Source organism: Azolla caroliniana, unplaced genomic scaffold (assembly GCF_043228905.1).
Source record: "Azolla caroliniana isolate FFs.n. ecotype wild unplaced genomic scaffold, voAzoCaro1.0.p SCAF_5, whole genome shotgun sequence".
NCBI classification, from domain to species: Eukaryota; Viridiplantae; Streptophyta; class Polypodiopsida; order Salviniales; family Salviniaceae; genus Azolla; species Azolla caroliniana.
Window position 1 is genome coordinate 19,018,976 of NW_028230440.1, and position 26,282 is coordinate 19,045,257.

Sequence of the window (26,282 nt, forward strand, 5' to 3'; positions counted from 1 at the left end):
TACCTAAGGGATACACTCAAACACACGGAGTCGATTAAGAGGTGACCTTTGCCCCGGTGTCAAAGATGACGATTGTTCGGACAGTCATTGCTCTCGCGGCTCCAAAAGGGCAGCACCTCCATCAGATGGATGTAAAGAACGCCTTTCTCCGAGGCGAATTAGGAGAATGATTCAACCCCCCGGTTTCGAATCGTGTATCCTCCCGAAAGCAGTTTGCCAATTCAGTAAGCCTTTATACGGCCTCAAGCAAGCACCGTGTGCTTGGCATTCGAAGATCAAACAGTATCTTCACCAAATCGACTTCCGAATGTCGAAATCAGACAACTCCCTACATATCCGAAATGAGTTCGACAACCCAATTGTCATCATCCTATATGTGGATGATCTGGTGATCGGAGGAAAGGATCTCGCCGACATTAACAAGGTCAAAATGCTCCTATCCGGCAGATTCGAAATGAAAGACATGAAGGAGCTCCATTACTTCCTTGGTATCGAAGTAATTGAGACACCAGTCGGGATTAGGAAGTGTCCTCTCGCAGACTGGAGATGATGGACAGCTACACCTTGTCGCCTTTCATTCACGAAAGTTTGAAGCTGTAGAGATCAACTACGAGATCCATGACAAAGAGCTTCTTGCAATTGTGGATTCATTTCAACAATGGCGACATTTTCTAGAAGGTTCTTCTCAGCAGATCATTGTCTACAATGATCATAAGAACCTGACTTATTTCCAAAATGCTCGAGTCTTGAATCGGCGACAAGCTTGGTGGGCGCAATTTTTGACTCACTTCGACTTTATCATCATATATCGCCCTGGGATGCAGCAAGGCAAAGCAGATGCTCTTTCTTGGCGCTCTTATATGGAACTTCGTCCAGGGGAACCTGCATTTGAGCATCAAAAACAAATCCTTTTGGGTCCTAATCGATTACGATTAATGGTAGTTCATGCCATAACAACTCTTGAAAATTCCACTCTTCTTGACTCCATTCGAGATCATATGGCCACTGATGATTTCACCAAGCATGTTTTGGATCATATCGTCCCGGATCGTGCTTCTTGCTCACGGTCGAAAAATCCTCGTAATGACTATCGTTAGTTCTATTGGCATGGTCGTTTTCTGTTTCGACAAAATCTATTGTATGTTCCTGATGGTCCCCCATGACTATCAGTTTTACAACATTGCCATAACTCACCAATGGCGGGTCATTTTGGAGTTCGCAAGACTCTAGAATTAATTTCTCGACGTTATTGGTGGCCTCGCCTTTGTCATTTTGTTGAGGAGTATGTTCGGAGCTGTGATATATGTTGTCAATCAAAGAGTCCTCGTCACTGATCCTATGGCTTACTACAACCACTTCCCATTCCGAAAACTCCTTGGAAGTCTATATCCTTGGACTTCATTATTGATCTCCCAGTTTCAAAAGGTTTTGATGCAATTCTCACAATGGTTGATCGATTAACCAAAATGCACATTTCTTGCCATGTACAAAGTCGATTACTAGTCAAAAGGCGGTTGATCTCGTTATGCGAGAGGTATTTAAGCATCATGGTCTACCGGAGGATATTATTAGTGATCATGGTCCACAATTCATCTCAAAGTTTTGGAAGCACATGTTCAAACTTCTCCACATTTCAGTTAAGCTTTCTTCGGGCTATCATCCCGAAACAAATGGCCAAACTGAGCGTACCAACCAGACGTTGGAACAATATCTTCGTTGTTTCATCAACTATCAACAAGATGATTGGGTTGATTTTTTGCACTTGGCGGAATTCACTTACAACAACTCAACCCATTCTTCTACAAGATATTCCCCATTTTTCAAAAATACGGGTTGTCATCCTTGGTGGACGATGAATGCGCATCCAGATGTTCCTACCAACCCTACTGCCGAGGATCATCTTAGTCACCTCCAAGAAATTCATGCTACCATTCTCCACAATTTGCACAATGCTCAAGTTACACACAAGAGGCTTGCCAATCGTCATCGTCTAGACTCCTCAAAAAAGTTCCGCGTTGGGGATCATGTATGGCTTCTCCAACACAACATCAAGACCACTCGACCTTGCAGTAAATTGGATTACCAACGTTTTGGCTCTTACATGATCACTGGTAAGATAAGTGATGTTACATTTCGTCTTGACCTCCCTCCGCACATGCATCTTCATCCGGTGTTTCATGTATCCCTTTTGGAACCTTATACTACAAGTTCAATTCCGGGCCATCTTACAACACCCCCACCACCTGTCGAGTTCTTGGACGGACCCGAATTTGAAGTTGTTGTCATTCTCGATTCTAAAATCGTGCGCAACAAGTTGTATTACTTAGTCGATTGGCTAGTCTATACCCCCGATGATCGAACTTGGGAACCTGCAGCAAATCTGTCCAATGTTGCGGAACTCGTCACTGCATTTCATCGCCAATATCCTTGTAAGCTAGGTCCTAATACAAACCCTACGACCCGTGAGACGTGTCGTCGAAAAAGGGGGATAGTGTCATGATAACACTCACATCATGCATTGAAAGGATCATGACACTCACATCATGACTTGAAAGGATTTGAACCCACGACCTTGTTGTACACATGTCAAATCCTTAACCATTGTATTAATATTCTTATATGTATAGTTTTTAGAATATGAAATCTAATATCTTAGGAATATTCTATATTACTCTACATTCTAGAATGACCTAGAATATTCTAGAGTGTTCTATACCACTAGAACCTTCTAGAATACTTTAGAGATCTTCTAGATTACTCTACATTATAGGATAACCTAGAATATTCTAGAGTGTTCTCTATTACTTATAAATAGGGATCTACCACTTATCCCAAACCTAAATTGGTTCAACGCCATTTTGTAGCCTACTCTTTGTAATCCATTTTACTCTTCAATATAATAATTCTCTTTCAATTATCTCTCTTTCTCTCTCTCTCTCTCTCTCTTTCTCTCTCTCTTGACAGCCAATATCATTCGTGTTTTTTTTTATTCTTTCTTTCTTTGTTCTCGTCCCCTTGTACGTGCGGTCGTCTTGTGATGAGGGGTGCCCAAGCACCTCTCCTCCTCGTAAAGGCATACGAGCATTTGTGCGGGTGTTTGTGTCTTCCTTGTACGTTCGATCATCTTGTGACGAGGGAGTGTTTCGAGCGTGCCCATGTACCTCTCCTCCTCATAAAGGCGTACGAGCATTTGTGCATGTGTTTGTGTCTTCCTTGTACGTTCGGTCGTCTTGTGACGAGGGAGCGTTTCGGGCGTGCCCATGCACCTGTCCTCCTCATAAAGACGTACGAGCATTTGTGCGTGTGTTTTGTGTCTTCCTTGTACGTTCACTTGTCTTGTGACGAGGGAGCGTTTCAGGCGTGCCCATGCACCTCTCCTCCTCATAAAGACGTACGAGCATTTGTGTGTGTGTTTGTGTCTTCCTTGTACGTTCGATCATCTTGTGACGAGGGAGTATTCGGGCTTGCCCATGCACGTCTCCTCCTCATAAAGGCGTACGAGCATTTGTGCGTGTGTTTTGTGTCTTCCTTGTACGTTTGACGTCTTGTGATGAGGGAGTGTTCGGGCGTGCCCATGCACCTCTCCTCCTCATAAAGACATACGAGCATTCGTGTTTATAGTCTCGTCCCTTTCCTTGTACGTTCAGCGTCTTGTGACGAGGGAGCGTTTGGGCGTGCCCATGCACGTCTCCTCATCATAAAGACGTACAAGCATTCGTGTTTGTGTTATCGTCTCCTTGTGCATTCATTTTGCGTGCTCATCTTTGCTTGTACCAATTTGATCACTTGGCTCTGCGGTGATCTCGAAAACTCGACAAGTCGTGATCAACGAAAGCCATTGGCCCCACAAAAGGGGCAACGAGCCCTTGCTCAGGAAGGGGTCGGGAAGTAGTATTGTCGTAAAGCAAACCTCGGGTCTTCTCTACCCCTTCGTACTCCCTAGTCCAAGACCCCCGTGGTCCCACCCAAGTAACAGACACGCGCGAAACTTCGCGACAACGGATGAAGTTGTCAAGACATTCCATGTTGGAGTGAAGGGGGAGTTTGTTGGGAAAACTGGTGCCTCCCGATGGGATTGGACGAGCCGGATCATATGGATCTAGAAGGTATCTAGAGTGGATCTGGTATGAACCAGAAGTAGGAACATATTAGTAAATATGTTCGGACATGACTGATGAGGTTATATCTGTAAATAGCCCTTAAGTTATATAAGTATAAATATAACTAGGGCAATAATAGTTTTGGGTGTAAGAGGTAGTTATTTTTGTAGTACAGAGAGAGAGAGAGAGAGAGAGAGAGAGAGAGAGATACATAAAGCTTTTCCGTTGTAACCGCCAGTTGGCGAAGACAAAGCTCGAGGTCATTGCCTCCGAGTCTCGCATTGTAGTACCTCTCCCCTATAGTGATCCTGTTCCGAGTCAGTGAACTCCTGTGGTTTTGCCTCATGAGATTTTCCACGTAAATATCCGGTGTCATCTCGTTGTCTGTGTAAGTGCATTGTTCCTACTTTTCTATTAATCTTCCATTAGTGTCTGAAACTCGGTTGTGGCCGAATGCGATTCTCTACATTTTCAACCATTTTGTATGATGGAAAAACCATACAGAAAAATGTTGTAGGTATTCATCACCTTCATTGCTCATTAGAAGAACCTACGTTTTGAATCGAGGGTCATGTATGGTTCTTGCAAAGTAATGTCAAAATCATTATGCTTGCTACAAGTCGGACTACCTAAACCATGGCCTATATGTGATCTCTGGCAAGTTCGGGAAGTTATGTTTCTTGTCGGTGTCCCTCATATGTGTCTTCATGTAGTATTTCATGTATCACTTTTATAACCTTATGCATTGAGCTCTATTCTAGGTTGCGTTAAACTTGATGATGCACCAAAATAGTGGGTAGATGCCATTTTGGACACTAAGTTAGGTGAATAACAAAATTATATTAGTTAGGTCATATATTCAATGATTAAACTTGGAAGCTTATTAAAAATATTGTCAATGTCGTAGAAATTGTAGCTGAACTTCATCAATAATATCCTACTAAAAGCTAACTCCTAGTTCAAGTGTTGCAACTTGTGGAACTCATTGACATTGTCACGAAGCAAATGTAACAAAATGTGAACTAGGACATGAAAAGGAGAAACACGATACATGACATGATAAAAGTAAGGATTGCATTTTCATGTCCATTAAATTTTATCATTATAGATGGGCTCTACATTATGTTCATTGGCTAAGACCATTTACATTTCTTTCCTTTCTGACTTTTGATGTTGTGATACTTATTACTAACCCCTTTTGTCCTAGACAAAACAGACTTGCAATGTCAATTTTCCACATGTGAAGGGACAATATTTCTTTACAAAAGATGATTCTAAAAAGGATGAAAAAGAATGATTTATACAAAATATATCAAAGCAAGAAGTTCTACTCCTAGAAGGATATTGGGAAATACAAGGCAATGCGTTAGGTAGTAGGTGTTCGCTCCGGAGCCTTGTAAAAATATAGAAATTAAGTCCTTCTCCACTCAAAATATCTCTCTGGGGTTTGCCAACCCTATCATCAATGCATGTCGTTCACTTTGTTATATGATCTCATCATTCATGCTAAAGTAAAAATAAATGTGGTGACATGGATTTACATAGAGCAAGTAAGACGTTCTTACCTTGCATTAAATAGATGAAAACTCATACCTTTGTGAACCTTCCTCTTAGAAGAAAAGCAAGAATAATAAGCTATAGCTCATGCTGTCTTGCAATTGAAGTAATACTACATTTGTTTCTCTCTCAAATACTCTTTAACATTGACAATAAAGGAAAAGCGCAAGAGTTATGTGTGTATGTGTGTATGTGTGTGTGTTGAGTCCACCCATCCTACTCTCATTTTTCGAAGTGTGATTCTTAGTGAACACATCATGTGATTATAAAGAGAGTTTCCCTTTTCAACTAATAACTTCTTTGTTTAAATATTGGATGTGAGACATAACCATCCAAGCAATGTATAGGGATCAAACAAGTCATGGCCCTTGTTCAAGATAGTAACCTAAGAATGTGCAAATACGTGTATCCCTATGTTGTTGATTTAGTTATCTAGAGTTCCATGAACCAGTTCAACAAATGGTAGATGGAAATCATTGATGCATTAATACATCACAATGAAATACGTGTGGTACAAGTAAGTTTCTATCGAACTAACTTCAGCAATAGTTTCTACCATCATATGAGATGGGAAGGCGGAGGGAGATGACAAAGAACAAGAGAGCACAACCACAAGTTCGAACACATGATGTAAGTTCCAATAAGAGAAATAAGGTACACTAGAAATTATTAAGGAAAGGGAGTAAAAGATTTGTACATATGAGATGGGAAGGCGGAGGGAGATGACAAAGAACAAGAGAGCACAACCATAAGTTCGAACACATGATGTAAGTTCCAATAAGAGAAATAAGGTACACTAGAAATTATTACGGAAAGGGAGTAAAAGATTTGTACATAAAATAGCTTCATAATTTTTGTCTAGTTTTTTCAAGCTTTTTAAATTAGGCTCTTCAAAAGAAAAAAACAATATTAAAAGAGATATAGATACATATAGGTTCTTCTTGCTAAAAACTCTTTTGCATCTTTCTTTCTTTTTGTTCTAGTTTTTCTTTTAAGTCTTTACATATCATTCACTTTTTTCCTTCAACACTTAATATTGAATAAAGGTTGAAAACCAAAGTCAAGGCATACAACAAAATGCAAGAAAAAGGAGGATTACAGGATAAGAGGACCAAAATAAGTGGGGTCTATGAAGGAATAGATAGGCAGACACACACAAAAAGAAGTAGGCAATTAGGTTTTAGGGTTTGGTGAATGAAAAGGTCTGATGTAAATAACGGTTTGGCATTTAAAGATCTACGGTTTTACGTAGGAATGTAAGGAAGGAGTAGGATTTTTTTCATGTTTAGAGTCTAGATAAGAGGTTTAGGCCGTTCATGCCGAGCCAATCATCACGGTTTGACGGAGCCATCCCCTTGGGTAAGCATTATGTATTTGTCCCTCCTAGTGAATGTGGTACATTCGAACCCGAGTGTGGCTGCCAATAGCTTCTGGATATAGTTGGCGACTTCGAAGGCCGACTTCCCACCACTATACGTGAAATCCGATGGCAATTGATCTAAAAACGTAACCTCGTACGCGGGGAAAGGGTTCATCAAGAAGAAGAACACGTCGAACGCTTTGTACCCCCTCACCGTGTTTCCATAGAACATTCCGACTCTTGGTAAGGCCGCGACCGGCACGATCCGGTCGGTCAATTCCGCAAACAATGCACTAAACCTCAATAACACAGGCTCCCGACAAGTCGTGCCTTCGGGGCATATCACGAGGTTCCCCTTCCGTAAGAGCTTCTTTATGTTCAACGCATCCTTCTCTCTATTCCTCGTGAGCCTCACAGTCGGGATGGGCGATATGATTTCGGTTAGCCGGCTCAACGAATATGTGACCGCGGTCACTTGTTTCCCCAAGGCGACCGATAGAAAAACGGGGTCTAGACATGTCCGATGGCAACACACAAAGAGGACACCATTACTTTCATTTTCTTCGTCTTCTTCTTCTTTGGATTTGGGTTTCCCATGTCCGTTTACGCGGCGTTGTCCACCTCCGGTGGGGACACTTCCACGCACCGTGAGGCTTACCCCAAGGAGTTTGTACATGAGTGGGACGAAGCGCAAGGGCGTGTTCACGCATATGAGGACACGGATGACAGCCAACACGAGGCCAATGGGGAACCATAGGAGAGTGAGGAGGGCCACGAGGGGCGTAGGGCGCCGGACCAAGCGCCCATCATGGAACACTACCGGCTTGAAAAGCTTGTGCATAGGAACCGCCTCTATCGGCTTCTTGCTCGGCTCCACCATATAAGCTTCCTGTTTTCGTAGTACATACATACCAAGCTTAACACCATTAAACTTATGTGGTAAAGCAAGCACAATGTGCAAAGAAAAAATTAGCATTGACTGCCCCTCATAAAAGCATATAGCAAAAAGACCCTTCACACAATTCCTCACAAATTGTAGTTGTTTGTACATACATTCATGGCCCATGTAAAAAATTCTGAAAATTCTGAAAATTCATAACATATACACAAGCACACTAAGAAGTCACACTAAACCCTAAATCAAGCATGCAATGATAAGTCATTGAGGACATATATATACAAGCAATGATCAAAATGACTAGCCATATATATATATATGTATGTATGTGTTTATTATACATGCATATATGATGAATCTAACAAGAGCCCGGAGGCCCATACCAAAATTCAGGTACATTTATGGTACAAAAAGAGAAAGGACAGTCCATTAAAGGACTGACAAAGCTGTCATTTTTTTTATATAGCCAACCTTATGTTCAAGATTGATAGAGCATTTAATACTCTCTCTCTCTCTCTCTCTAAATGTCACATCAAAAATTGTCAGTTAATGTATTAATCCATTATATTCACAAGCACAAGGAGGGGGGGGAGAAAAGCTCAGTGTGAAGGAAATTAATTTGTTAGAAACCAATAATGTACATATATGGAAAGAAGAAAACAGAGGAAAGCCAAAGAGAAAAAAAAAGCAGCACCATTTTTTGTTATCAATCACATACTTACTGTCTTAATCATCCCATTGCAAAAGGGTTTTAAGGTTTTCGAACAAAAAGGGGGAAAAGAAAAACAAAAATTCCCATGGAATTTCTTTTAATGCATTCCTGTCTTAATTATTAATCAGCATTTTCGGCACAAAAATCATTCACTCGGTTCATTGTCTCTCTGACACATACACACACCGCATTCATTCACTCATTAAATGACGGGATTAATAGAAACATCATGCTTAATCGGCACACTAACCATGCATTAATGATCTTGAAAGAATGGTTAACGGAGGAAAGGCTCAAATTTTTACTTACATACTGATCGACCTCACTCACATTCATTCATTCAACGACCTTGTGATTATTAAATAATGGATTAGGTTAATTAACGGACAATGCATGCTTGATTCTGTTGTAGCACATTCCTTTTCCTTAAACTAATTAAACACGCTCAGTAAGATATTTCCCAAAGATATCTAAGCAGATCATGCGTTCATTCATCATCACCCGGAATGCAATGCAATGCAGTCTTCTAGAATGAACTGAATTGGATGGACTACCTACCTAGCAAAGATTGAGTAATGTAAAGATATCTAAAGCAAGCAGCCTATGCCTATGCCTTGATACATCATCACTCGGAATGCAAAGCAAATGCAGTCATCGAGTAGGAATGAATGAATTGAATGGATTAGTGAACCTGTCCGGCATGGCATGGCGAAGTGCAGGAACTAACGATTGATTCGACAGACAGGCAGACAGACCTAATTTCCTGTGGCTTTACATTGATTCATCATAACGCGGAATGCAATGCAAAAATGCAGTTTTCTATAAGGAAGGAAGGAAGGAATTGAATGGATGAAATGAAACCGTCCCCCTCAGGGAGAAGGTGTAGGATTTAGGGTTTAGGATGGAGTAGGGAGACGTCCATACCTTGCAGAGATTGAGGAATGGTAGGTCAGAGGGCCGATCGCCAAGGCCGATGTCAGGCTGGGTGTCGCAGCCAGCTTTAATGGCGTTCCTCTTGTGCTCCCCGACGAGGACGCCGGGGGACTGCAGGAATCCAGTGGCGCGGCCGCCATTCGTGACCTGGATCTCGGTGCCGAGGACCTTATCAGCGCCGAGATGGTTCTTGCAGAAGAACTCGACCATGACGCGGGGGTTAGCAGTGACGACGCAGCGATGGTAGCAGGAGGAGAAGACGCGCCAGGACTCAGGGTGGATGTCTTCTGCGTAGAACTTGGGGAGGACGGCGCGGGCCACGGCTTCGATGTCTTTGAGCTTGAGGCCGGCGATGGCGACGAAGATGAGGAGCCTGATTCCTGCGTCCTCGCTCACCAGGTGATACAGGAGCCAGACGATCGGAGAGACGGCCATGAGCAGGGCGGCTCGGATCACGCTCCCGCCTTCCAGCGCCATGAGCATGAAGTATGGGAAGGAGCTCCTCCCCCTCGTCAGTGTCCCGTCCAGATCCGCCACGATCTTCTGCTTCTCCCTCCCCCTCGACGAGCATTTCTCCACGCCTGCGTAGCTCCTCACCTGCTCCTCCTCCTCCTCCTTCGCCCCCGCCATAGCCACACCTGCATTCTTCATCACTGATTCTGAGCCTTTGCTGATTACCATTTCAGTCCTCTCTTTGATCGATCGATCTGATCTCTGATCTCTGATCTCTTATCTCTGCTGTGGTATATCTGATTCGGCCAGAATTGACTACTGATCTCTTTTCTCTGATCTTTTTCTTCCTTGATTACTGCTGAAGAGTTCAAATTTGCATATATGGCTTTAGTGTAGTATGGTCCTTCCCTCTGCCAAGCTTTAGCTTTTGAAAATCTTTCTAGAGGTTTTGTTTCATGGAACGCAGTGACAAGCTCTGAAAACAAAAACGAAACCAAAACCAAAACAAAAAAGGACTCACAGATTCTGAAACTGTCTAGGGTTTCTTTATAGCCTTCATTGATTCGATTTGGGAGTGTTTTGGGTGGAGAGTTTCTGAAGCGTCTCGTAAGAATTTTGGCTGGCGATGGATTTACGCAATAATCACTGAGAGTTCTGAAGGTTTTAAATTGATTGTTTTTTGAAAAAACTGAATGATTTTGCAGATGGATTTATGCAGGAAGGAAGGATTTTAAAGGTGGGTGTGTATGCGAAGAAAATGCAAAGAAATTATTACAGGATCGAAATCAATGATTGTTTTTTGAAGGAGGCAAAAAGCTAAAGATCTTGAAGCAAGAAAACTGCAGGAATTTTTGGGATACAGAAGCAAAAAAAAAAAAAAAAAAAGGATAGATGAAGGTATGGATGGGGAAGGAAATGAGGGTTTATTTCTGAAGGTATGGATGGGGGGGAATCTGCAAAATGCTAGGAGGGAAGGTGCTTCCGTCTCTTATAATCGGTCTCATAGCTCATATTTGACATCCGAAGACGATAATATAATCTATCTATCTATCTATCTATCTATCTATCTACCTTATCTATCTATCTGTCGTTAAGTTCAGTAAGGGTATATATATATAATGTATATATAATGTATATGTAGGAAGGAGATAGGTTGAGTTTGAATGGGCTAGTTAGTTAGTTAGTTAGTTAGTTAGTCTTGAGCTAGCTACCTCTGTAAGTGTATTATGCAAAAGGAAGAAGATTGGAAGGCCTGCCTGCTTACCTGATGAAGTTACTTACTAAAGGGAGGTGGTAAGTTGGTTGGTTAGTGAGGGAGCAGGGGGGCAACCCAATTAAACACCACCAAAAGAGACAGAAAGAGAGAGACAGAGAGAGAGAGTCTTAAGAGAAGGAAGATGGTGAAGGGGGTTGGATGGAAGGGTAGAAGAAGAAGGGTAAGTAAGTTAAGGGGGGGTTGGGGTTGGTTATGATTGGTATTATTAATATACATAGGTACATACATACATACATATATAGAAAGAAAAAATGAAAAAAATGAAAAGCAAAGGAGCTGCTACTGCTGCCAGATTGGTAAGAAGAAAGTGGACCAAAATTTGAGAGAGAGAGAGTTAAATTTCATTAGGTAGAGAGAGAGAGAGAGAGAGAGATCCTTCTGGGTAAGCATTTGAAATTAGAAAAGAGTAGTAGTAGTAGTACAATACAATGTCTTTCTCTCTGTCTCTCTCTCTCTCTCTCTCTCTCACTCATCATCACATGGAAGTATGAAAGGAACTTTATGAAGGTTAAGGAAGGAAGGAAGGGCAGAGAAGAGGAGTAGGAGAGGGAGGGAAGGGGGGGGGGGGGGGGGGGGGTGAAAAATAATAGAGAAAAAGACCAGAAAAGATGGGGTGGGTTTTATTGAAGAGATGGATGGATGGATAGGTGAGACTTATAGATACATATATATATATATATATATATAGGTGAATGGATGGATATGGGTGAATAGAATTGGGAGATAGTTAGATGTTAGATACATAGCTAGATAGATAGATACATAGATGCAGCATCCATATGTATATGTATTGATGATATAGGAAAGAGAGAGAGGGAGGGAGAGAGAGAGAGAGAGAGCATTGTAATTGTACACACACCCCTTTTCTATCTCTTTCTCTACTCTCTCTCTCTCTCTCTCTCTCCTCCTTAGATGATCAATTAACTCCTTGGCGGTCCCTTTAAAGAACAATAAAGTCTCTCTCTCTCTCTCTCTCTCTCTCTCTCTCTCTCTCTCTTCTCAAACATGTCAAATGAGGGAGAGCCTTCTCTTTTATGCAACCCAACAGTCCAAAGAAAAACAAAAGACAAAAAGAAGAGGGGGGGGGGATCACAAGATCACTTAAACACGAGCGAGACGGACACGGCACATTACAAGACATTCATTCCAAGAGAATGCATCTTTGATTGTCACATTCATGGAGATAAGAGAGACACCGAGAGAGAGAGAGAGAGATGGAGGGGGGACTCATGTCTCGAATGATGTGCATGAGAACCCCCCCGAAGTAACCAACATGCTCTTTCTCCTTTAAGAGTGCCAAATCTAAGCCCATCGGGGTACAAAGAGAATAACTATTGTAACGAAGATGCCTCGTGATCGATCGGACAGTCAATAAGACTTTAACAATGTCATATTAACCATTAGAGAGTAACTAGTCGCAAGTCACTCACATTATGATTGGAGCTCAAATCTAACCTTTTGCTTCGTAGTTAACATTGTGCCCGTAGTGTGACCAAAGTTCTACTCTTGCCTCAATTAAAGTACACTTGGACGGCTAGTAATATCCATTCGACCAAGTTTGATGCTAAGCTCTCCCAATACACATCCACCTGACTTAGTTAGGCGGAGTTCAAATATTATACATTCCTATGCTTGGTCCCTCGTCTCCTAACGATGCTTACCTATTCTGTAAGAAGTTATTACGCTATCAACACAAAGCCATGGTTCGCGCATTTTTGCTACATTTACTATGCATCACTCCTCCTACATATCATGCCAAATCATCATATCGAGTTAACAGTATCATTATCTTCGAACGATTATTGGACACAACAATCTCTTTTCAACACAACAAACACCATGAAAATGTTTCGCTTTGATTCCATTGAGGCATATTTAACCAATGACTCATGAGGATGATAAATAGAATCTATTTATCTTTGAACAAGTTCATGCATCTAAGCATCACACTTCATTATAATGCTCCACCTTCGATCACATGCAAAATTGCTTCTCCCACATTTTCGGCCTAAGCAATACACATCTCTTTCACTCAAAATGTTGCTCATACTAGATCACAAACATTCGATTGTAAATTTCTTGACCGTTGAAAGCCACTAATCAACACCACTCCTATGTGCAAATGTTTGACCTCTTAGGGCAATGGCAAAATCTCTCTCTCTCTCTCTCTCTCTCTCTCTCTCTCTCTCTCTCTCTCTCTCTCCACATAAGGGTAGCATATAGACATATATTAAGACAACACACATAATTTGTGAGAAGAACAAGAACTTTATTGAAGGCTTAATCCTCTATGGTGTTCTAAAGGTAACTCCTCTGGGACATCGTGCCCACAATGCTCAATTAAAGTAATTGATTGATCAAATTTGATTTCCATCTACGTACTTGTGGTTCTCCATGGAGAACATCGAACAATACCCGTTTACTTTCTTGCTTAATTACTATTTATTTTGGTTTGTTGTTTTCCAAAGAACGACACTACATTTTAAAACAAAATCTCCTATTTGGTCTTATAGGCCATTTTGGCCTCTTAAAACACATCAATACATATATGATTGTATATTTCTTCTTTGTTTATGCTTCATAACATTGTTGTACCATACTCCCGAATGCCTAAAGGTACTTAATCAATGCCACTTTGGGAGGATAAAAATCCCAAACACTAAAATGGGGACACAAATTTTCACGTAACAAAGCCCAAATCAATGGCATAATGAGTAGTATGAAATTAAGACATGCTTAGCATCCTCCTCCGACATTGTACGAAAAATGTATGTCCTATAATAAATGTGTCAATGTTATGACATTGCAGCCATAGGCAACCCACCATCATTGCTAGTCAAGTAAACACTTTCACACAAAATAGGATTGTGATTGCCATCCCACATCCAACAATCAGTGCCACCATCCTACACATTCGAAAATGGGCCATATATTTGACACCGTCACCAATAACCAAGCTTGGCCTTTAGTCATCTTATGGTAGATGCCATTGATATCACACCAAAAGTATTGATTTTTTGTTATCTTGTAATTGATAGCTTCATGGTTCCTTGTCCACCAATTCCAAATACAGGGACCACAAGAATTAGCAAGATGGTTAATGATCACCAAGTATGATAATATCCATGAAGTATATGTATCGTAGTTAGAGAATGCCTTTACATCATTTGAGACTTGTGACTTTATTTTCCATCCAAGTGCAGGAGTCACGAAGACATGCACATCTCTATTGGAAGAGAATTTCTACATTGCCACAACTCTAGCAATCGCAACTTGACCTTTTATGTGTGTGTGTGTGTGTGTGTGTGTGTGTGTGTGTGTGGCGGTCTCTAAAATACTTAATTATTTGCATCTAAATTAAATATCAATAACCTTTAGAGTTGGTAATCTAAGTTTTCTTATATGGGAACGAGGTATGGGAAGGAAACATACCCATTTCTCGATTGAATGAAACCACGAAGTTGTAAACGATGTACTTGCAATGTGATACTAAGGTCAAGGCAACCACATCATTATTTGACATCTTTTAGTGGGCAGTGGGCACACCACACACAACGCACACAAAAAAAACTATTTAAGAGATGGAATTCAACAACATTGCTCAAGCTACCCATTGTGTTGCTTTATGGAGTGGAAGTGTGGAGTGACATTGTCTCATGTAGTGCATGTAGGGAAATAGAGAGAACTCAAAATTTGCTCTTAGACAATGGGGAGTTAAATTCTCCACATCCTCTCCTTTCATGATGTTAGAACCTACATAGATGTGAGCCGTGAAAAGATTATACAAATATATTACAGAAGTCAAGAATGTGCATGATCATATATTGTCAAAACATGCTTGGAAGATAGGATCAAGGTACAGAAAACTAATAAGAGAAATCCTCTCATCTATTTAGGTGCTTCATACCACAAAATGGTTTAAAAAAATGGGGAATTGAATATCTATTGCATCTCTAAAGGGATGGATCCTATGAAGTGTGTGATAATTGAGGATGGATGACTAGATACACTAAGGATGAAGCAACAAGGTGCTCAAAATGTCAAATTTCAAATACCACAGTACAAATATTAACCCTCAATGTTTACCTCAATATAGTGTGAGAATGTTAAAACCTATCTAACCATATCTCGATATCCCCATGAGCTTTACCTCTCAAAGAGCCCTTACACTTGTTTCAACTCAATCACATAAGTTGGGTGTTCAGATATCATCAAGTATGAAGATATGCAATGAAAATCTAATGGAGGATGAACATGACTTACTTCTCGTATGCTTAACATTTAATGTAATTCATGAGAAATATGATGACTTGACGAGCATGATAAATCAAGTGTCATACTAGTCAAATCTCCACCAAGAAGGGTGCACATAAATGTGTGTGCATCATTTTCACATGAAGAGTTTTACTACAGAGTAACCCCCTTCTTAGGAAGGATTCACATACAAGATGAAATGTTTATTTGGTTGCATGGATCAAATTTGGCCTCCTCGTGGATGATAAACATCTTATCTAATCTCAATCTCTTTGTATCTCACGAAGTTTCTTCTAGGCAATATATAAACTCCATATATGCTCATACTTTTTGAGATTAGATCACTTCCCATTGAAAGCATTCATTGGATGAGCTCATAAAGAAACATTAGGGCCAAAAAGAGGGAATATAGGGGATTTTTTGTCCCCTTGGTATTCACTTCGTTTGTATTTTCTTCAATCTCTATTAAGATAGTAGGGATAAATACTTGGTGTTTCTCTCAAACCCCTACTATCTAGTAAGGGCAACATTATGTAAGTGTTTTTTATCCCATGCATCATCTTTCTAATACCCCTAAGGAAGTAAAATATCATTATCATCTATTCCCCCAGTATAGCTAGTTTTGGAAACACTTTACTACTATCAATTGTGTTGTCGCCCTTCAAGTGTTAATGGAAGAAAGTCATTTGAAAGGTAAAGATTACATTGTTTCTTTGTAGACTCAACAAGGCTATTGATATGGTTCCTCATGAACATCCATGGAGATACATGGAATAACTCAAGGTATCAAGTGAATATATGCTTGCAATTTCTCGAATCTATGATGTGATAGACCATATGCATATGGAAGATACAATTTTGGTTTCATTTCATTAGAAGTGTAGGTTTTAGGCAAGGATGCCTATTCTCACCAACTTTCTATGGTTTCTGCAATGATGAATTGGAAAAAATGGTTGACAAATTTGAAAAGCAATAATACATTGAAGAAGTTACCATTTAGAATACAACTATCTTGCTTTTGTTATATATGGATGATGTGATGTTTGTTGCAAATACTTTTGAAGATTCCCAATAGCTTACGAATGTACAAGAAAACTTTTGCATGTGTAGTAAGTTGAGTTTCAATAACTCTAAAAGAAAGTTATGCACGTGAAGAGTCAAAATGGCGATAACCATCCATTGTGTACAACATTGAGCCCCTTGAAACAGTAGAAAGATTAAAATACCTTGGGCCCGAGGTTCTATCAATCATAGGAATGAATGTGTTACCTACCTCTTAGAAGTAGGAAAGAGGTTTTACAATGCATTTGAGAACATATACAATGGGGGATAAATTAAATGTTGGGTTCTCAAGAAATGTCCCTTTAATGCTTTTGGTGATACCATTGCTTCTCTATCTTGTCAAAATATGGGGTGATAACATCCCTAAGTTCACTTGAAAAGAGTTTGAAATGTCCTAAAGTGCTCTCTTATGAACATTCTTCAACTCAATCTACAATAGCGCTGGTTCTTGACACTAGATAACTTCTCTTTGAGATTATGATCATGGAAAGGAAATTTCTAAAAAAAAGCCTCATATTATTTTCTTCGGATCGCGTGGTAGGCAGATCAAAAGATTTAGAAGACATATAGAAGCCAAATTCTAAGTTTTAGACGTATGTAAGATATGAGGAAAGGGTTTGGAAGATGGGGTGAATCACATTTGTCTTAGGATGTGGCAAAATAAATCTTTGTGATGAGGTTTTTTGTTGTTGTAAAAACAATGTATCATGCCTTAGGAAAGATTTGGAGGGCCCATGTTTCACACATTATATAACATATATTGTAAGAAGCTATAAAAACATCTTTGCACATTAATGCCATCATTTTAATATATATAGTATAAAGCTATTGATTAGTATCCACAATTCATGTCATCCTTTCCATATGGCTCAACTCACATTCTCTTCAGTGTAAGACGACATGCAAATAGACTTGTGGACTATGCAAGTTTTTCAAGCCCAATCCCTACACACATTCCTCTGATGGTCAAATTATGCACTCTTAATTGCTTGAAAATTGAGATTGACTAGTCAATCTACACGTACTAGTAACTACAAGAAAATATTTCACTTCTGAATCAATAGGTCATATTTAAGATTCGAGGACAATAATAAAATCTCTCTCTCTCTCTTTCTCTCTCTCTAAATAATGGCTTTCATTACGAAAGAAAAAACACCACCATGACTAACTAATTACAAAAGTATAGAACCCTTCTATCTATCTAGGGATCTAAAGACTAATACGACTCCAAACTCAATGCCACTCAAGGCGAATATGATGATATGTGACATTGCAGAGTTCTCTCTCGTTCTGGTTGAGATTTCGTGACTTCTCTAGTCTCTCTCTCTCTCTCTCTCTCTCTCTCTCTCTTTATGCAATTAGATCATACGACATTTATGTATTGAAGGACTAAAACGCGTAAAGTTTAACCATAGTGCAAGGCAATTACATTTGTGTAAACTTTAAAGAGCACCGATGCATGCCAAGATATTTGAGGTGTTGCAAAAGACAATGCTCCAAAATGATGCAACACTAGATTGCAAAATGGAAAGCTTTCAAGCATGTAATTTATTTATACACAGAGTTCAATCATTATTTAGTTTCTTTCTTCATCCTATAAAATCTTTATTTTGAGAGATCGGAGTTGAAAAATAAATTAACCTCATAAAATATAATCTCTCTTTAAGTACAATATTTCTTCTACTTCAATCACCATTTTGCATAAACATGAGGCCTCTAGATCAAGAGAATCAAGATAGGAAATATACTTATCACATGACACACATTTGAACATTATCATAGTTGCATTGGCTGTACTTGGCCTACATGTAAAGTTTTTTCTCTCTCTCTCTCTCTCTCTAATAAATTATAACTCTCCCTGTAGCCCATTCCTTCTTAAATGAACATAGAGCATTCGCATTCATTTGTCTCACTTTCCTCCATTCCTAATAAATCTAGCCCATTTCCTCCATCCCATGATGCCTTCTTGTCCTTTTATCCCTTTATTGGGAAGTCCTATCACGATATTTCTTTTCCCATAAATGCACCTCCTTGACTTACCTATTGATTTTAAGATGCATCACATCAATCGTACGCATTGCAAGACCATTTATCATACCAACTCAAAGCTTACAAACACTTATATTACATAGACATTGAACAAAAGCATAATGTACGATGTGCATATGGGGTTAACATAGTAAAATTTGTTTAAAAAAAGTGTTGTTTGTACGATTTCTTGTTCTTTGTACTAAAAAATGAATTATTATCATGATCATCTAGTTTTTAAAACTGTGTGGTTCATAATCTTGAGGTTGTGGGTTCAAAGTATATTGGGTGCATGATGGTTTGTGGGTATTTTGACTTAGACCACTACAATCTGTGGACCTCCACATACTTCACATGGGATAGATGTGACATCCTACAATAGTTATCATTACACAAGGGGCCTTATTGAACATAAGCTACCCATATATAATATACATTTAACATAGACCACTCCTTTGTTGGACCTAGTTACATGGTTATTGATTGACTCCAAAACCCTGCCAATGTCCTAGTATTTTGGCACTTTTTTCTTGACATTATATTGTTGTGCATTATGTCATACATAGTACTATCATTGTCAAGGTACATAAGTGGCAACATGAACCAATGCTCATGGATGGGAGTTTTGATAGAGAAGTTAACAACCAGATTTTATGAAAATCTCAATCTATAAATGCGCAAAGTCCATATAGGTGTAACCTTATGGATATCAAGTTAAAAATTCACAATATAACATATAAGCTCTTGTTCTCAATTGGCAAGGTCACTTGAAGGTGAAGGTTAATAGATTTATACAAGTGAAAACTGTTAAGATTCTGATGGGAGCAAGAATAACTTGTAATTGTTTTAACTTTTAAGTAAAAGTGAATTCTGATGAATGTAAAGTAATAAGCATGACATTTGGTGATTTGGGAAACAAAGGCTAACGTCATTTATTATTCTTAAAATATGGGCATTCGGATGAATGGAGATATAACCATAAAGCATGGGTTCTTTGGCAAAGAAAGATCAAGAATTAAACCTTTGACATGTTGATAACCTTGGTATCTTAGCATCATATTATCAAATATGTAAGATTGTAATCTATGAGACCTATATCCTTGCCTTTGATTTCTCCATTGAAGAATATGTATGCTAGACACATCATGCCAATCATCGTATGAGCCATATGTACCATACGTGCATTTGCATTCGAGTATGGTAAACACTCTCGAAGTACGGTAAATACCATATTTTAGTATTCATTATTTATTATAAGGTAAAACAATTTTTTTAAAAGTAAGAAAGTTAAGGTAAAAAACATAAAAAAATACAAGTGTGTTTTCATAATATATGTTTTCATTTGCAAATGTATGAAAAAGAATGTTTGCAAATGCATTTGAGTACGTTATGTACTATGATGTTAATAATTTGTTGAGGGCTTGAGCAGATCTAGAGGAGCTACATTATTTGCGGATAGCCAGAGCAGGGGCACTTGGCCCTATCCGAGTGTTGGCGCAAGCTGGTAACAATTGGAAGACAGACCCTAATGTTGCTAAGGTGGAACCCCACTAGAAGTTATGGGTCTACAATTGTCGCCCCCTTGCGGAACTAGAATGGGACCCATGGGATTTTAGGTGGAAACACATCGACAAATTGCGCCACTTCTTCGATTACAGTGTACTAAATTGGGTCGGGCTATACAATTGTGGTTGGATGGTCCCCTATGCAATGGTGGGCAGACATTGGGCATCCCTGACAAGGCGCTCAATACCTTTTGGAAGAGTCTTTGGCATCTCCATGTGCCTGAGAAGATCAAGCTATTTTGGTGGCAGATCGACCATAACGTGGTCCCTGTTGGCGAATGGCTAGGTAAACGTGGTGGCCCGATAGATTGCTCACTTTGTTCTTCACCTATTGAGACTCTGAGACACTATTTGTGGGATTGCCCTCAAGCTCAGAGGGTATGGGACACAATGACTCACCTCGTAGCTGCATGTGAGGTGGAAGAACAACATCGTGGAGCGCAATGGCTTGGATTGATCTCTCGGTTGATAGCTATACAGACGCCTTCAATGTAGAGAGTTGGTGCTCGGCTCGAGGTGGAACTATAGTACCAGCCCCACGTTGGTTGTTTCCTACTCACCTCCCACCCTCTCTTCGTTGTAGGCCACATGATCCGACTCGTACTGGTTGGTGATGAGGGCACAATACCTACTTACATTAAGTAGTCAGTTTGAAAGGATATGTACGTAGTCTCATATTCTTGAACTCGGGCGGAGGGTGATTCCTTGATTTATGTATATTGTATAGTCTTTCTATAATAATCTTTCCTTGAGAAAGTAGCTTCTTCGTGGAAAAAAATAAATGTAATATAATATAAAAGCACAACACATATCATGACCATTAAATGCACATCATGTCCATATAAGAGAAACGCTGAAGTTATAAGTAGGGAAAAAATGTAGCCCAACCATAATCATCCAATGTGTTGTACTTAAAGGCTTGAGAGAAATGACATCAGGTAAAGAGAGAGTATTTATCATAATAAATAATTGTGGAGAAAAGAGCAAACTTTCTCACGTAAAACCAAATCTTCAAGTTGATGCATAAGGGCATGTGGAGATTGTACTAGCTACCAATGTTTGGCAAACTTTTTGACCCCTTCCAGAAATTTCCTTGCGTCTTTTTAAACTGATTGGATTTTCAAAATTCCTATCAGCCATTTTCCTACTATGGTATATGCCATTCAGAATGAGAAATTAGCATTTTTTATCTAACCGTTCTTGTAAGTAAATTTTCACAATTGACGCATCATATAACAAATCATAGAGCATACAAAGCTGATCGTCTTGGTAAAAGAGAAAAACAAATCATTACATTGCTTTAAAACATATTTCATAACATTAACAAAATTTCAATCTATGCTTGTGACTCTAAGAGAAGGGCACCTACAAACGTACAAGGAAATACTCATTATCATCTAGAGTATATAAAGCTTATAAGGTTATTTAAATAGTTGGCTACTCACTTCATCATTAAGCCAAAAATATCCATGATGAGTTGATCTTTGTTGTAAACGCGACCGTCTAGGTGCGGAACAATCTCAACACTCTTCTGTGAGGAGATCGTTGATAGATGCAATGAAGATTATTGATGGCAACTGAAACAGAATCAGGAAGGAAGATCAACAAGAATTCAAGAGAGAGAGAGAGACGTTAGACACAAGATGAACTATGTTTTCAACCACCCCAAAATTAGGTTACAAAGTCAGTTTATATACTGACTGACTGAGGGCAATTGCCCTTCTCACTATTTACACAAATAGCCCGAACCTAGTATGTACAAAAGGAGACAATGTGAATACGTTCATTAGAGACCCACATTCAATAGTCCCCCGTAATGGGCATATACATCGAAATTCTGTAAATCAAAATAAATGTAGAATACATATTGATACAAATTTTTTGAACAAATCGAAATTTCGTTCGAGTCGGTGAACATCGAAAAACTAAAGACTAAACTAACCAAGGTTGGGGAAGCTAAAGCCAAACTTCGAACTATCGAATTTGATTGTTCGAAAATATCCTAAGTGTTTGACTTAATCAGACTAATTCTTTGTTACACCCATCTGGTGCCGAAGGGATCAGAATCGATCCGTCGAAAGACACTTGGTCATCTCATCTGCGACATTATCGGTTGTAGATATCTTCTCAAGGCTGATTTTCCCTGAAATTAAGCAGTCCCCAACAAAGTGATATCGAACGTCGATGTGCTTTGAGGCTGATGAACCGGATTTTTCGATAGAGTGACAACACCCTGACTGTCACTTTAGACAATTGGAGCCGAGTCGGATTCGACTTGTCAAAACGTGCAAGCCAGTCGACCGAGCCATAAGGCCTCTTTCGCCGCATTAGACGCAACTACGTATTCGGCCTTGGTCGTTGATGTGGCAATGCACTCATGAAGTTTCGATTTCCATGAGATTGCTCCATTGCCGAACTTAAAGCATTATCCGGTTGTCGATTTTCGATTGTCCACACAGTCGGCAAAGTTCGAGTCGGTATAGCCGACTACGCCTGAGGTGTCGTTCGGACCGAATAGAATCCCAAGGTCTTTTGTGCCCACCAGATATCCAAACACATGCTTTACTGCATTCCAGTGCGATCGGCAAGGGTTGTATTAATCTGCTGACGACCCCTACGACATGAGCAATCTCATGCCATGTCGCGACCATCATGTACATTAAGGAGCCAATTGCCGGTGCATACGGTACCGACTTCATAATGTGCCCCTCTGAACCGGATGTCGGGCAGTCTCGCTAGGACAACCGAAGGCTAATGGGGAGCAGGGTTGAAGCAGATTTAGCCGATTGCATGTTGAAGCGTTCGAGGACACGTGTAATATAGTCTAATTGGGACAGAAACAATTGTCTTTGATTTTGATTCTGACTAAACAAGACCGAGGTCCTTCATGGCAAACTTCAACCATAGCTTGCCTATCGGAGATTAGCATGTCGTCCACGTAGATGATGAGGAAGATGGGTGACCCATCTCGAGCAGTTTTTGTGAAGAGACAATGGTCCTCATGGCTCTTCGAGAAGCCGATTGACTGAATGAAGTCATCGAACTTCTTATACCAATGTTGTGGCGCCTGTTTCAAGTTGTAAAGACTCTTCTTGAGTTCACAGACTAGATGTTCTTGGCCGGGTGCGATGAAGCCTTTAGGCTACTCCATATAAATTTCTTCCTCTAGATCACCATGGAGGAATGCTGTTTTGACTTCTAGTTGAATCAACTCCAAATTCTCGGCTGCCACGACGCCGGGCATAAAGTGGAGGGTTGTCATTTTCACCACTGGTGAAAACATTTCGTCGAAATCGATGCCATATTCTTGTTGAAACCCTTTCGCAACTATTTTGGCCTTGAATTTTGGGGTGGCCGAATCAAACGTCTCTTTAATTCTATAGACCCATTTGCACGGAAGAGCACGCCGATTTTTCGGTAGTTCGACCAAGTCCCAAGTTTGGTTTGTTCGAATGGAGTTCATCTCGGACTCCATTACCAGATGCCAGGTGGCCGAATCGGCAGATGCCAATGCTTCTTTGTATGACATTGGTTCTTCGGCGTTCGTAAAGAAGATTCTAGGAGAGTATCTCTCCGGGGGCTGCGACAGTCTCTCAGATCTTCGAGATATGATTGGACTAGTCGCATCGGGTGTTGAAGTCCGATGGTCAGAAGCCGAAACATTCGGTTGTGTTGAGTCGAATGTTGCCGAGTTAGTACTAGAGGTTTCAGGTACCCGTGAAGCCGATCTTGTCTGAAAGCATTTCAGTTTTTGGCTGGACTGATTTTCGACCATAGTGAGACAATCGGAAAAAATCGAGAACACTCGATCTTTAGTTTTAATTGGGTAAGCCCACACCTTCTGAGTCGAGTTGTCAATAAAGTTGACGAAATACAAGGCACCGTTGAGAGAGTAATGTGGCATAGGACCACAGATGTTCGAGTGGACCAAATCGAGGGGACTCGATTCTCTCGGTGCTGATGTCGGATGTGATGCGGCTATCTGTTTGCCGTACTGGCAATGCTCGCATAACTGATGATCAGAGAAGGAGAGTTTAGGGATGTATCCAGCTCTAGATAAATGCGTGATGCCAGCCTTGTTGAGGTGTCCGAGTCGTCCATGCCATAGTGATGACACTGGAATGTCGACCAAGAACAAGTCACCGTCTCTGAGTGTAACATATAACGGGTACAACGAGTGTACTTTCGGTCCTCGAGCAAGGAGGAGGTTCCCTCTGTGGAGTGTCCATCCTCATGATTAGAAGCCGGCACGGATACTGTCTTCATCCAATTGTCCGACTGAGATCAATGGACTTGAGAGCTCAGGTACATGTCAGACATTATGTAGTACCACTGTAGAGCCACCCGGAAGGTTGAGCTCTACTGTATCGATTCCAATTATTGCGCAATGCTATGAATTTCCGACTCAAACTGAGTCGGAATGTCGGGCTGATTATTGCCGAAATTGGGATTGATGAGGGGTCACATGAAAGGACGCACCCGAATCCAAGAGCCATGTGCTCAATTCCTCAGTCGTAAGCAGAACTTCTGATTCGAGTGGGTTTTCAATGGATAGAATATTCGGGTCGTTTGACAATACTTTGGCTGAGGAGCCGATGTAGTTGACCTCCTCATGCCGGTCACTCTTCTGATCTGCTCGTTGAGCCTTATCGTTTTTGGCCTTTAGTGCATGGCAATAAGCTTTAATGTGTCCGGGTTTCTTGCAATAATTGCAGACTTGATTATCCCGGGACTTTCTCCGACTTCACTGGTTGTTTGGTTGTCGTGAAGAACCTCTTCCTTGACTGTTCGATCGGTTGGTCGAACCTTGTACTACATACGCGTTATTGGCCGAATCGTTTACAAATGATTTCCTCCGAGCCGCTTCAGTCAGAATTGCGCTTGTGACTGAGGAGTATTTAACGGCCATAGCAGATGTGTTGCAGATGGTTGTGACGAAAGTTTCCCACGAAGGGGGAAGACTACTCATAAGCAACATTGCTCTTAGTTCATCCTCGATAGTCGTCCCCTGAGCTGAAATTTGGGAGGTTGGACTTTCGTACTCATTGAGGTATGCCTGGACCGAAGCTGATTCTTTCATCTGAAGGTTATAAAGGCTCCGTATCAAGTATATCTTCGTGGCGGCGACCTTCTTTTCGTAAGTGTCTGAAAGTGTCTTCCATAGTTGGAAGACAATCAAACACGATTGCACCGTAAAGTAGACAGACTCCGATAGGTGCATCCGAATAGTGGCTCGGACAATTCTGTCGAGCTTCTCCCATTTAAGCGGCTTGTATCCTTCTGGAGCATTTTCGTTTTCGATGGGGTTGATTTGCCCCTTTACTATTAAATAGTCTTACATATGCTCCTTCCAGAAGTTGAAGTTTGATCCGTCGAACTTCCTTAGACTCATCTCTGACGAGCAGGATGTTGATGCCATATGTGTCGATTTTGGGAGGCCTTGTTCGGGGTTGGCTACGAACAGTGGTTGGGTGCAAAAGATTGGCTCACCCGAATTCGTTCTAGTCGAGTTTGAACACAAGCCGAATTTGATTCGAAATTCGGGAGACTCGATCCGAAGTGACTACGATTGACTAGCCTAGTCGAGTTGGACCCTAGTATGTCGATTTGATTTTGAATGTCGATTTTCGAACACAGAGTATGTGCCGATTATCCATGCTGATTCTGCTTCAGGTGACTACGACAATGAGAAGAATGGATTCGGCTAATCTTTCCGAATGTTTTCTGGCCGAATGAAGCACGCAGGGGGGTTGTTCCTGTGGTGAGTGTTCGATGTTTATGCGGAAGTGTTTGTTCGGATCATTCGGCTATAAACAATAAACAACGTAAATAGAAAGTAGAGAGGGCAGATTGAGACTTACACAAATACAAGCTTTAATGGAAAGCTTCTTATTTTCTGCACAGAGTGTTTTCTCCCTCAGAGTTTACACTCGTCATCATCTATTACAATATTAGGTATTCGCTTATGTACTAAGACCTAACTTATTAATGTGTTCACACTAGGACGGATACAAGGTGGAAGGAGTCAGCCTTTTATGCGAACAAACTCCCCCGTAAAAGGACTACTCTTTCTTGTATGTACAA

The 26,282-nt window shown here is 40.4% G+C and overlaps 1 protein-coding gene across 1 annotated transcript; it reads right to left on the minus strand.

Annotated features, from left to right (window-relative positions):
• Positions 1 to 6,862: 6,862 nt before the first annotated feature.
• LOC147864340 (glycerol-3-phosphate acyltransferase RAM2-like) lies at positions 6,863 to 10,226 on the minus strand. Its single transcript, XM_087320098.1, has 2 exons — positions 9,552 to 10,226; positions 6,863 to 7,906 (listed from the first exon to the last, which is right to left on the minus strand). The coding sequence occupies exons 1-2, from the start codon at positions 10,209 to 10,211 to the stop codon at positions 6,989 to 6,991; spliced, it is 1,578 nt and encodes a 525-aa protein (XP_087176224.1). The 5' UTR covers positions 10,212 to 10,226; the 3' UTR covers positions 6,863 to 6,988.
• Positions 10,227 to 26,282: the final 16,056 nt, after the last annotated feature.

What these genes read in the sequence shown, in the direction of transcription:
- LOC147864340 (XM_087320098.1), bottom strand. Translation starts at nt 10,211, where the DNA reads ATGAAGAATGCAGGTGTGGCTATGGCGGGGGCGAAGGAGGAGGAGGAG. An exon ending in CATTCCTCAATCTCTGCAAG is followed by an intron (nt 7,907 to 9,551) that starts GTATGGACGTCT and finishes CTACGAAAACAG; the next exon opens with GAAGCTTATATGGTGGAGCC.